General features: G+C 40.9%; 1 protein-coding gene across 6 annotated transcripts in view; it reads right to left on the reverse strand.

Annotated features, from left to right (window-relative positions):
• Window positions 1-12,594, reverse strand: part of ankdd1a (ankyrin repeat and death domain containing 1A) — a 37,418-nt gene that overhangs the window by 6,100 nt on the left and 18,724 nt on the right. For all 6 annotated transcript variants that reach the window (XM_085409349.1, XM_085409332.1, XM_085409323.1 and 3 more), the window contains 7 exons: window positions 11,776-11,874; window positions 10,628-10,726; window positions 3,899-3,997; window positions 3,716-3,814; window positions 3,149-3,247; window positions 2,951-3,049; window positions 526-621 (listed from right to left, as the gene is read on the reverse strand). In XM_085409349.1, coding sequence (XP_085265475.1) covers window positions 526-621; window positions 2,951-3,049; window positions 3,149-3,247; window positions 3,716-3,814; window positions 3,899-3,997; window positions 10,628-10,726; window positions 11,776-11,874 — 690 coding nt within the window. The remainder of the gene's footprint in view (window positions 1-525; window positions 622-2,950; window positions 3,050-3,148; window positions 3,248-3,715; window positions 3,815-3,898; window positions 3,998-10,627; window positions 10,727-11,775; window positions 11,875-12,594) is intronic.

A 12,594-nucleotide genomic window follows, 5' to 3' on the forward strand; every position in this document is an offset into this window, starting at 1 on the left:
GCTCTCAGTTAAATATCTCCAGGAACAAAAGGCAGTACACAGCTGTTTCACACTCCCTTGCTGCCTCCCAGAGTCCTCAAAGAGACAAAAGACTCTTCCTGTGGAGTCGTCTGCTTCCCCCAACTTCCTTACTACACCCCCACCATTTGTCTTACTGTATGAGTGTGAGACATGTTAAAATCCAGTGGCACCAAGGCATCATACAATAAAATAATGTGATTAATACATAAGTAAAAGAAATTCCTTTACATGCCCCTTCCTGATTTCTTATGTTTTAAGCATCTTGGAGACCTAGTCATAGTGTATGCTCTGAGTTGTTCTCGTTCTTTATAACTATGCCTGTATGCCAGGATTTTTTTTTTATTACAAAATCCAAAACAATTAATATGTATATAATGTGAAAAACTCAACAGGACATGGGTGCTGATACGCTGGAAAAGAGTGAAAATGTATTTATCGAATATGAGCACAGATTTCATATAAGGAGAGTGTATTTAGTATTAATATAGCGTTAGCAACACTTACCTTCTCCCATTTAGAAAAACGGTCAGCTTTAATTATCATGTCCACCAGGACGACATGGTTTCCTCTTGCTGCCACTTCCAGACATGTTTTTCCCTGCTGTGTACATTAGATGGCCAGAAAAGCATTGCTTTGTTAGAAGACACAGCTATGAGTGTCATAGATCTGAATCTATACTAAAACAGTTATCATGATGCTGTGCTACAAGATTAACTTTGTCCGGACAAAGAAAAAGTGAACTACGCATCAAGGTTTCAAATGGTGTGAAAAAAGATAAATATTCTACTTAAGACTAGCGTAACAAAGATCTTAATTAATATGATATAGAAGGATCAATGCACCAACTGAAAACTGTTTTTGTTAGTGTACAATGTGAAATACACAGCTCAAAAAAGTAAAGGAACACTTGATCATCAACCACAAGTTAAACTTTACGGATATCAAGCTGTCGTCTTCGGAAGTGTAAGTGAATCAATTAATTTCACCTTTTTTTGGTGCAAATCAAACAGGTGTACTGAAGACGTTCCAAGACAAACCTTACTGTGTTATAGCACCACTAGAGGGGGTTGCCCTACTTTACTAAGGAGGTGGCAGATGACATCAACAGGATGTACAGCGTTGGTAGGGAGGCATTACAGTATTCACATGCAGGTAAAGGGGGTGTGAGTGTGTATATGGGTGTGTGTGGTCATACAGGAATGCAAGTAAATACGTTATCCTCCGACACACCTCTCATCTGTACAGATACCGAGGTGCATCATGGGTAACGTAGTATAAACAGTTACAATGAACAAGCGGACTTTTAACAACTGTAGTAGTTGGGGGAGTCTCGTAGTGGGTGTGTGAGTATAGTGTGGCAGCCATTACATGCTTGTGTGTCTGTTCTGAGAGAAACCATACCTTTGTAACGGGCTGGCGCCGGTGACTACCCATCTCCGCACATGTACGTACGGACAGAGTAGAGCCGTGGAGACTTGGCTTGTATGGTCTTATGTTGCTAACATCAAATAAATGTGTTGTTCGATTTAACTGACTGACTTTGAGTTATCCAGCTAACCTCCACACCACATGCTCGCTGGACCTGCTAGCTGTTCTTCCTCGCCAAACTGCTCTTACAGTTCCAAGACAATCTCCATAAAGTAAATGATTCTGCAGGTGATGGGACAGACCATTATTCTCTCCTAGAATTGCTTTTTGATATCCTCGTCAGTACTGGTTTGATGAGAGAGTACCTGCAGCACATCCAGGTTACACTGTGGCCATGTCCACACTGAGACGCCGTTTTCGGTGAAGGAAAACGCAGCGTTTTGAAAACGCTATCCAAAGCCGTTTTCGTGTTGCAGTGTGGACAGCGAATCCCGAGCCTTTTCAAAAACGATGACACATTTTAGTGATGTGATGCAGTCATGTGACCAATCAAACTAAGATAGCGGAGGGCATTATACAGCGTTTGTTTTGTTTGCTCTCAGTTTTGACAGCGCTATTAAAGATTAATATCAGTCTGTACGTGCTCCAGAGCTTTTCTTCAAATTCTTTAACTCTCACTCGCTTTTGCAACTTTGTACTTTTGTGTTACTCGCAGCAACAACTCCAGCTCATTGTTAGTCCATTTAAAAAACTCGGTGCTTTTCCTCAACATTTGCCGCGACGTTTCAAAGAGCCGGAAAAGTAAATAAATGGCAGACGGAAATGAGGCAGGCCGAATCTTCTTGCGTTTCACGCATGCGCAGGACTGGAACGGAAGCGTTTTCGGCTGTTTCAATGTGGACGCACAACTCTGTGAAAACGACTGAAAACGATAGTGTGGACGCGGAGCGTTTTCAGACAAAAACGCCATTTTCAAATTTTAGTGTGGACGTAGCCTGTGTTTCCCAGCACAGTCTGAAGAGTGAGGAGCAGATAGTAGGAGACAGGCCAGAGCTGAAAGTTCATCGCAGTGTGAATGCTAGATAGAATTGCGTGTATGCAGGTTTGAATTGGTAAATTATGTTGTGTAAAGCTCCTTTATCATTAACCATGCTAGCCAACAGTACCCTGTACTGCTGGGATGAAATCCTCAGAGCTTGTCTTAATGCACTCGGTCCTGGGTTTGTGTTGCAGGGCAATACCCAGTGACCTGGCAATTATATAATGATGAAGACACTGATGTCACTGCCTGGCCCTCATGTTTCACACACCTGAATCCCTCATCCAAATCTGGGAGGAGATCCCCCCACCACCATCCACCATCTCATCCAGCCTTCAAAAGGCTGATGATTATGGTTTTCACTGACCTTTGTGACCCCTGACCCCTTCTTGTTTTCAATGAATTTCAAAACGTACGTCAAAGTAACATGAATATTTTTTAAGGTCTGATGTGTGACTTTAGTACTCCATTTATTGTTTTGAGCAGTGTACATAATATTCTGTGTGAAGCTGTGTGTGGTACCTTATCAGTTAGACTGAGACTAACTCTAGAAATCAGCATCATCTCAGCCAGGTCATGCCAGCCATGTTCTGAGGCAATGTGTAGTGCAGTCTGCTGCCTCTGTCGCCCACATGACAGACAACCATTAAGTAAAATTACTGTATTATAGGACATTTTATTATGCATTGTGTTCATGTGGCTGTGGAACTTTGTACTTACAATGTCAGTGGCATTCAGGTTGCTGCCAGCATCGATAAGCAATCGTACAACTTTTGTGTGATTGTTGAAAACAGCCAGGTGGAGTGGTGTGCAGTGTTGCTGTTTCAAAGAGAAACAGGTATTAAAAAGCTGCTCTCTATGATATTAACTTTTAAAACGTTTACAAGTGTTTACTGCCTAATTTTAGATTTCTTCTTCATTTTATGCACCAAAATGCTAACATGCTAACATACCACTGTGTAAGAATACCCATATGGAAAAGATATATATAAATCTTATAAAGCTTTGTGTTATGTGAAACTTGTATGAAAAGCATACAAGAGTGAAAACAGATATAAGATCCTTTGATAAATTATATAAATGAAACTTGTTTTGGATACTTACTAAAACAATATATGAAAGTAATGAGAAAGTGGCCACTTTCATGAGTAAATCATATAAGCCTTATATGAAGTAAGCCAAATCTTATGCAAGTCTTTTATAAATTTCTTCTATTTCTTTTGCATATGGGTACTTTAAAAGAATTATCATAATTATTTTTTTCCGGAGATAGCTAACAGTGCTTACATTGTTTATAGCATCTACATTGATTCCTGCCTTCAGCAGCAAGCTGGCCTCTCTGTCATGACCATGCTGTGCCACATAATGGAGAGCATTCATTTTTCTCTACAGACAGAAGATAAATATTAATTCATGAAAATAACACTGCCAACCCACTCTTGAATTGCATATTTAAGTAAACAAGCATACATTAGTTTGTGCATTGACATTACAGCCAGAATCCAGCAGAAGTCTAACGCATTCATAGTGACCTCCGTCAGCTGCCGTGTGCAATGGTGTGAGATCATCCTACAACAACACAATACAACAGGTACAATCAAGGTCAAAGGTTTTTACAGTTTAAAGCTTATTATTCACAAGCATGAAGAAATGTGTTTTTTCAGGTTCAAAATGCTTGAGTGATCCCAAGAGTTTGGTGAGTAGGAATCATTTTTGCTTAGAAGGGTCTTGCAAGGCCAACAGGTCCTGGGTCAAAGGGCCAGGCTACTTGAAACTAGAGAAATCGCTGTGATTAGGAGTCAGCTACCTCACCCAGTTTACTGAGGAAACCACATAAACTAACATTACTAATAGTTTTTCCCCATGCTGTGAAAGTTCTTTTATTTTTTGGCAAATTCAAATCTGGTCTTCCTGTTCTTGAGCGTAACCAGTGGTGTACACCTTGTTGTAAACTGTCTGAGCTGGCTAGTATATTCCTTCTGGTTGAAAATGTCCCAAATGTTATTTTGGCTCCTCATAAAACTTTTTAATCTCTCTCTGATATGTTTATTTAGTTTTTCATTTAATGATGGCTTCTGTTGCTTCATCAACATCTCCTTAAAACTCATATTAAGTGTTCCAGTAAACAGCTACCCAATGCCAAGTGTAAATGGTTGTCTGCCTCTCTGTGTTAGCACTGTAACAGATTGGCAGACTGTTCAAGGTATACCCTGCATCTCTCCCCATGGAGGTGAGATAGGCTCCAGCCCATCAATGACCCTGAATGGGTGAGTGGATGGCTAAAAAGAAAACAAGAAAAATGCTTCAGTGGCAGGACCCACTGATTGATAGGATTCACCCTTCTTTAAGGTTCTGGACATCATAAGGCTGCTCTGGTCTGCAACACAACACACAGTTAGGTACACAAGTGTTTTGGCAATTACAATTTCTGTAATTTGTTCAATCTTAGCCTTCGCTTGTGTCAGCATCTCTTTGGACCTCATACAAAGGGTTTCACTGGACATCTACTAAATGTAAGTTCAACACTTATCTCTATATCTCTGCTTAATTACTGATAGAATAATTATGGGAAAAGTCTTAAATGGCCACAAAACTGCTTGGCAGCCATGTATCCAAATGCTTTTGAGCCTCAAAGGTTTAAAAGAGTATAAAAATTTCTATAATTCCTAAACAATTAATGCAACACTTCTGTTAAACCCTTTATAACAACCCTGTTTCCTGCACCCTGTCCAGAGGTGCTGGATCTGGGGGGCATCCGTTCATCTGGGTCTATGGCTTGCAAAGCCTTGCTCCCTGTGGGACGCTGTTCTTGATGGTGGGATTGGTTTGGGATGGCAGAATGGGTGGCTTCAGGGGTGGGCACACGGTTGTCATAGAGATGTATGGGCTCTTTCTTCGGTACTCTTAGGGGTGCATAACAAGTAAACTATCATGGTAACGGTAAATGGTAAATGGCCTGTATTTGTATAGCGCTTTCTATGTAAGTCCTTTTTATCTAATGTTCACACACATTCTTCGCGCGCTGGATGCATCTGAGAGAAACTTGGGGTTACTATCTTGCCCCAAGATAATTGCCATGCAACCTTGTTTGGTTTCCCAGATGTACAAATCATGGCAAACCTCCTGGCACTTAACAGCGAACACTATATTATTCTATTTGTGTTGGTGGAACCAATTTTTGGCACAGTGTGTTTTGGGGTTTAAAAGCCATAGTAACTCTGTGTTTAGAAAAAAATGTGTCTCAATTATGGCCTGGCCTGTATTTATAGCGCTTTACTAGTCCCTAAGGACCCCAAAGCGCTTTACATATCCAGTCATCCACCCATTCACACACACAGTCACACACTGGTGATGGCAGCTACATTGTAGCCACAGCCACCCTGGGGCGCACTGACAGAGGCGAGGCTGCCAGACACTGGCGCCACCAGGCCCTCTGACCACCACCAGTAGGCAACGGGTGAAGTGTCTTGCCCAAGGACACAACGACCGAGACTGTCCAAGCCGGGGCTCGAACCGGCAACCTTCTGATTACAAGGCGAACTCCCAACTCTTGAGCCACAATCGCCCCAATTGTTCTGATACTCCTGATACATACGGGATCACTAAGGGTTTTTGCTTAGACGGCAGTTTCACCTTCTTTCCTGGATCGGCTGGAGCTTTTTTTTTTAGGTGCCTTGGATGAGTGACAAAACATTTCTTCCACTGAAAACACTACATCCAGATGAACAGAATCAACTTTTTGAAATTTCCTTACCTGGATGCTTGAGCATGCATTAAGACATTTTATATTAGAAACTGTGTGGGAGTTTCCATGGGAGTGTATGGGAATGAGTCTAACAAAAGCATAGGGTATATTTTCTACTTCTTACAATAATTGTAAACCTTGTAATATGTCTGTTGACTAACTAGTAAAAATAACAGAAGTAACTAAAGAACAAACAGAATTTCTTGTGGAAAACTGAACCAGCATGTGTGTGGGATGAGGCTGAAGGATAGTTTACCTTAAGAAACTACAATCAGCAGAAGCAATTCCTAGCAATGCTGCCATTATTTCAGGATGCATTCATAAGGTTGGAAATTAGACTTATCAATAGAACATATGTAAAGATTTCTGACATGTTTTTTTTTAATCTTTTTATTATTTTTCTTATTAGCGTGAAACATACATAAAATATAATTACCATTATATAAACAATCACACATCTATGTCTATACATACATATTTATATACCTAAATGAGTATATATATACAAAAAAACAAAACAAAAAAAAAACAAAAAAAAAGGAGAAAGAGAGAGAGGGGAAAAAAAGAACAATACACCTGCCCAGACCAATATATATAAACTTGGAGCAGATATGGGAGGAGGCCATCCCTCCCAGCTTACTTATTAAAGTAATCTATAAAGGGCTGCCAAATTACGTAAAACCGTTTAACACTAGGAAGGCCCAGGCTTCTACCTTTCTACCTTTAAAACCCGCCACCAGCCAAATGGCTGGTAGGCTTTTAGCTAAGCTTTAGCTTCAGGCAAGTGGAAGCTAAATTGGCTAGTCATTCATATGTAAATTGGGTTGTTACCTGGGAATTCTGGAGGGAGGGGAGTGGGGGTGTGTGGATGAGGGGGTGGGGGAGCTGCTAAAAGCGGTGAGCTTCCTTTTGTTTCATCTTGATGCATTCTCAATCATCCAGGGAAACAAATCTCCAAAAGTCACCAACTTGGAGTGTTTCAGTTTGCCATCTTAGGGAGAAATCAACACACATGGGTGTATGTCCTTTGTTGCTGAGATTTATTGATAAAAACAGTACAAAAAATCAACCATTTGTACACATTTTTACAAATAATTATAAAAAGTGAGTGAGTACATTTCAACATTTTCAGCAATCACTCACAATCCTGGCACTGCCATGGTATCTGTAGTCTGCATTTACCTTGGCTTGGCTTCCTGATCAATTGTCCACTACCAAAAGGAAGCCAAGCCCTGTGATCACACCTTGTTTTGTTGTAAAGGGTGGCAGGGCTTGGCTTCCTTTTGGTAGTGGAGCATTGATCAGTCGTCCATTGTGGCATCAATGTGATCACACCTTGTTTTGTTGTAAAGGGTGGCAGGGCTTGGCTTCCTTTTGGTAGTGGAGCATTGATCAGTCGTCCATTGTGGCATCAATGTGATCACACCTTGTTTTGTTGTAAAGGGTGGCAGGGCTTGGCTTCCTTTTGGTAGTGGAGCATTGATCAGGAAGCCAAGCCCTATATATATGATACAATCTCACTACACTTAGCCTAATCCTTCATTGCCCTGAAGAATTCTGTGGTGTACGGACCTCCTCTCCAAGGAAAGAAAATGCAGAGAAGACTCACCACTCAGCAGGCCTTGGAAATGATCCTGAGGGAAGTCGACCCTTGTGACTCGGATGGAGAAGACCTACAAGTTCAGCCGGATTCGGACTCAGAGCTGTCTGATCAGTCTTCCGGTTAGTTGCATTTCATGTTATTTCCTATTTCATTTCAAATAAGTAAGTGGATGTAGTTTGTAAGTAAGATATTTCAGACATTATTCTGATACAGAGGAGGAGATACTGGACCTTCCCATTGCTCACAATTTGAATTTGTTCACACTGCAGATGAGGAGACTGCTTCTGCACCTAAAAAGAGAGCTTGTTTGGGGACTGAGACAGCGAAAGATGGCACAGTGTGGCGTGAAGAACAGGTGGGGACCTGTCTCCCTTTCTCAGCAACAAAGGACATACACCCATGTGTGTTGATTTCTCCCTAAGATGGCAAACTGAAACACTCCAAGTTGGTGACTTTTGGAGATTTGTTTCCCTGGATGATTGAGAATGCATCAAGATGAAACAAAAGGAAGCTCACCGCTTTTAGCAGCTCCCCCACCCCCTCATCCACACACCCCCACTCCCCTCCCTCCAGAATTCCCAGGTAACAACCCAATTTACATATGAATGACTAGCCAATTTAGCTTCCACTTGCCTGAAGCTAAAGCTTAGCTAAAAGCCTACCAGCCATTTGGCTGCTCTCCGGGTTTTAAAGGTAGAAAAGCCAAATGGCTGGGCTCTGGGCCTTCCTAGTGTTAACATGATCTCTCAATGAAAACTTAATTTTCTCCAACTGTAAATGATACATTGTGTCTCTTAACAAAGCAGAGTGAGTTGGGGGGGCTTTATTTTTCCAATTCAGAAGTATAAGGCGTCTTGCAAGCAATGTTTTAACGCTCAAAACATGAATTTGTTTGTTATTTAAGTTTTTAACTGTAGCTACACCAAAAAGTGCCATTACTGGGTCTGGGGGGAGCTGTTTTTTTAAAAATATCAGACAATGTTTTAAATATTTTAGACCAGTAGGTGGCGATGCTGGGACATGTCCAAACACAGTGAGGCAGAATTCTGGCCACATCGATCACATCTTGAGTCAGCCCCTGGAAACATCCTTGAAACCTTCAGTTTTGACAGATGGAGCCTATGCAGGACCTTAAATTGTAGCAGTCCGTGCCTGCAGCAGACAGAAGTGGAGTGAACCAGTTCTTGTGCTTTGGTCCATTGATCTTCAGTGATGTTAGTACCCAGTTCCTCACTCCAACTGTTTCTCAAGTGATCCAATGTAGTTGTACTGTCTATTTGCGAAAGTTGGTTGTAGATCCTGGAAATAGCTCCTTTCTTTAGCGGGTTCATCGGGAACAGATCATCTGAAACTAGCTTTTGTGGTTCATTGGGAAAGGATGGAAACGTTTCTTTAATAAAATGACGTATTTGTAAATACTTGAAAAAATCTTTTGCTGAAGTTGTTGAAACGAAGGAAAGAGATTATCAATAAACAGATCCTTGATTGTGTGTATCCCTTTGGAAGTCCATAACTGGAATGTGGATCCTGAGAACAATGTGTATGCTTGATTATGGATTAATGGTGTAAAGATTGAACATTGACGCCAATGAAAATGCTTTCTAATTTGAGACCAAACTTTTAGTGAGTCAGACACTACCGGATTTTTACATTTATGCTTACCCAGATCTGAGTTTGAATGAACCAAAGATTTAAGAGTATTAGAGAAAAAAGTCAAACTTTCCATCCGTTCCCAATCAGGTCTATGTTCCCCGCCCCAGAATGACATACAACGTATGTTACAGGCCCAATAACAGAGCTGAAAGCAAGGCAACCCCATTCCTCCTGTAATCTTGGGTCTTTGGAGAAATGTCTTTTTCATTCTGGGTGTCTTCTTGTTCCAGATAAACTGAGAGATTAACTGGTCTATTTTCTTGAAAAAAGTTTTTGTGATCAATATTGGGATACATTGAAACAAAAATAAAAATTTGGGTAAAGTGCTCATCCTAATGATATTTACTCGTCCAGCAAGCGAGATGGGCAGTTTGGACAGTCTTTCCAAGTTCTGTTCAGTTTGATGGTATAAATTAATAAAATTAAGTTTGAAAAGGCCAGAGAATTCACGGGTTACAGTTATTCCAAGATATTTGAAAGTATTTGAGACGGTAAAAGGAAACAAAGTCAATGTAGCGCTATCTAACTTTTCTAAAGAACTAACAGGAAACAATATGCTTTTTGTTAGGTTGATTTTGTATCCAGAAATTTTCCCAAATTCAGTTAAAACTGTCAGAATTTTTGGCAATGATTTAGTAGGGTCAGTGATATATAGTAACAAATCATCTGCACAGAGAGACACCTTATGTTCTACACCAAATCTCCTTATTCCTTTATAATCCTTTGTAGAGCGTAATTAAATGGCGAGAGGTTCTATGACAAGTGAAAATAGCAATGGGGACAGAAGGCACCCTTGTCTTGTAGAGCGGTGGAGGAGGAAAGGACTAGAAGTTATATTATTTGTGTTAACCGAGGTTTTGTGTAAAGCAGCTTAGCAAGGGAAATATAATTAGGGCCTATGCCAAACTTTGACAGGGTCGAGAAGAGGAAACCTACTCGACCTGTCAAAGGCCTTCTCCGCATCTAGTGAGAGTAGTATTTCTGACATGTTTTTAAAAAATGTTGGTTTGTGTTTTTTAAGAAATATTCTAGATTTACTAAGACACGTTTTAACATCGTCATTATGGGTTTTTCACTGTGGGCTGATAGAAAATGTAATTTATACCGCTTAAAATGAATAAACATGTACAAAAGAGAAGGATTCGTAAATGTTTCTGAACATACCCCTTTAAGTGTACAGGCTCATCATCATACTTACTATATTCCTTTTATCCACACTGACACCAGTCTCTAGGATCTTCTGTAGGATCTCTGCGTGCCCTTTGCTTGCTGCTAGGTGCATAGGCGTGTTTTCTTTCTGTAATCCAGACATAACAATATATAATAACTAATATATATATATATACACAAATCACATCCAGTTTGCGTTTAGTTAGACCATCATTTATTTTTCACACACCTCCAGGCTGTGTAGGGGCTATCTGACCAAGAAGGACAGTGATGGTGCGCTGCACCAAATGGCCTGGCCTCTACAGTCACCTGACCTAAACTTAGTGGAGATGGTTTGGGATGAGATGGAGCGCAGAGTGAAGGCAAAAGGACCAACAAGTGCTCAGCATCTCTGGGAACTCCTTCAAGGCTGTTGGAAAACCATTTCAGGTAATGACCACATGAAGCTCGTCCAGAGAATGCCAACAGTGTGCAAAGCAGTAATTAAAGCAAAGGGTGGCTGTTTTGATCTGAATCAAAATATACAATATAAAAAATGTTTTGAGTTATTTCTCACTTTTTCGTTTACTTCATAATTCCATGTGTGTTCATTCATAGTTCTGATGCCTTCATTGAGAATCTACAATGTAAATAGTCATGGTTCTCACTTGGCCTTGTTTTTATAAACATTTCAACACATCTTTTCAAGTCAGTTTCAAAACTCTGAAATGCTGGCTGCTGCTCAGCACAAATTACCTTGGCAGAAGTATGGGAGAGCCTAACAAAGCTTTTTTGCACAGCTTCTGCTTGTATGGCTAAACACATCTGCTGATTCAAAGTGTGTGTATGTGTGTCCATGTCTAGCTATCTTTGTGAGGACCGACATCTGCATTCTGCTATACTTGTGAGAACCAACAGTCACTTGTGAGGACACACAACCTGGTCCTCACAAATTTGAAGGCATTTCAAGGCATTTTTGAGGCTCAAAATGTGGTTTTAGTGTCAGGGTTACAATTAGGTTATGTTTAGGTTTAGGGTAAGGGTTAGGGTTAGGCATTCATATTTAATGGTTAGGGTAAGGGGCTAGGGAAAGCATTATGTCAATGAAGGTCCTCACTAAGATAGCTGAACGGGGTTGTGTGTGTGTGTGTGTGTGTGTGTGTGTGTGTGTGTGTGTGTGTGTGTGTGTGTGTGTACCTTGTCCTTCAAACCAGGCATGTAACCCATTCCAATCAGAAATTCAACTGCTTCAAGCTGTCCATGTTCAGCAGCTAGGTGTAGAGCTGTCTTCCCTGACTGAGCAGAAAGACATACACATATGTTACATATAGTGTATACAATAGTGCTTCACTGAGTGCTTCACTGAGTGAATGGGTTAAATGCAGAGCGGGATTTCCCCACAGGGATCAATAAAGTATGCATTAGTATTATTATTATTACAAACAAGATATAATAATTCCATTAATATCCATATAATAAAAATTCCATTCATTTTCAGCTTGATTTATTGATATACTGCTTATACACTGCTCAAACATGTAAGGAAACACTTAATCTGAGTATAGCATCAACTAAATAAAATTTCTGGGATGTTGATCTGGTCAGCTAAGTAGTAAAGCACTCAAAGCGCTTTGTACCGGATTCAATAGTGATGGGCTAAAGCTTAGGTCTCCCAGTTTGCCTACCAGATGCTGTGGGATGATGGTATTCTTCTCCAGGTGTGCAAGGTTCCGGTACAGAGCCAAGGAGATGGCATCCTCAATGGAGTGAGTTTGCCAGTAGGCAAACTGGAAGGGGTCGAATTTGGAAGGGAATCTAGAGCTAATTGACCAGGAAACATCTCCTGGACCGCGAGTCTTCTATGAAGAGCCGTTTTTCTTTGTCACCAGCGGTCGCGGCCGCTACTGTGTGCTGGCGGGGCCCGTGTCCCGGGGACGGAAAAGCATGAGGCAGCAGGCAGCGGCCCGCTCTGGCGCCAAAACGCTGATGGTAGAAACAGAGGTCCTGTCCACGGCG

The sequence above is a fragment of the Rhamphochromis longiceps genome, linkage group LG1 (genome assembly GCF_057381845.1).
Source record: "Rhamphochromis longiceps isolate RC_006_pf linkage group LG1, R_longiceps_female_GT1.1, whole genome shotgun sequence".
In the NCBI taxonomy this organism is placed as follows: Eukaryota; Metazoa; Chordata; class Actinopteri; order Cichliformes; family Cichlidae; genus Rhamphochromis; species Rhamphochromis longiceps.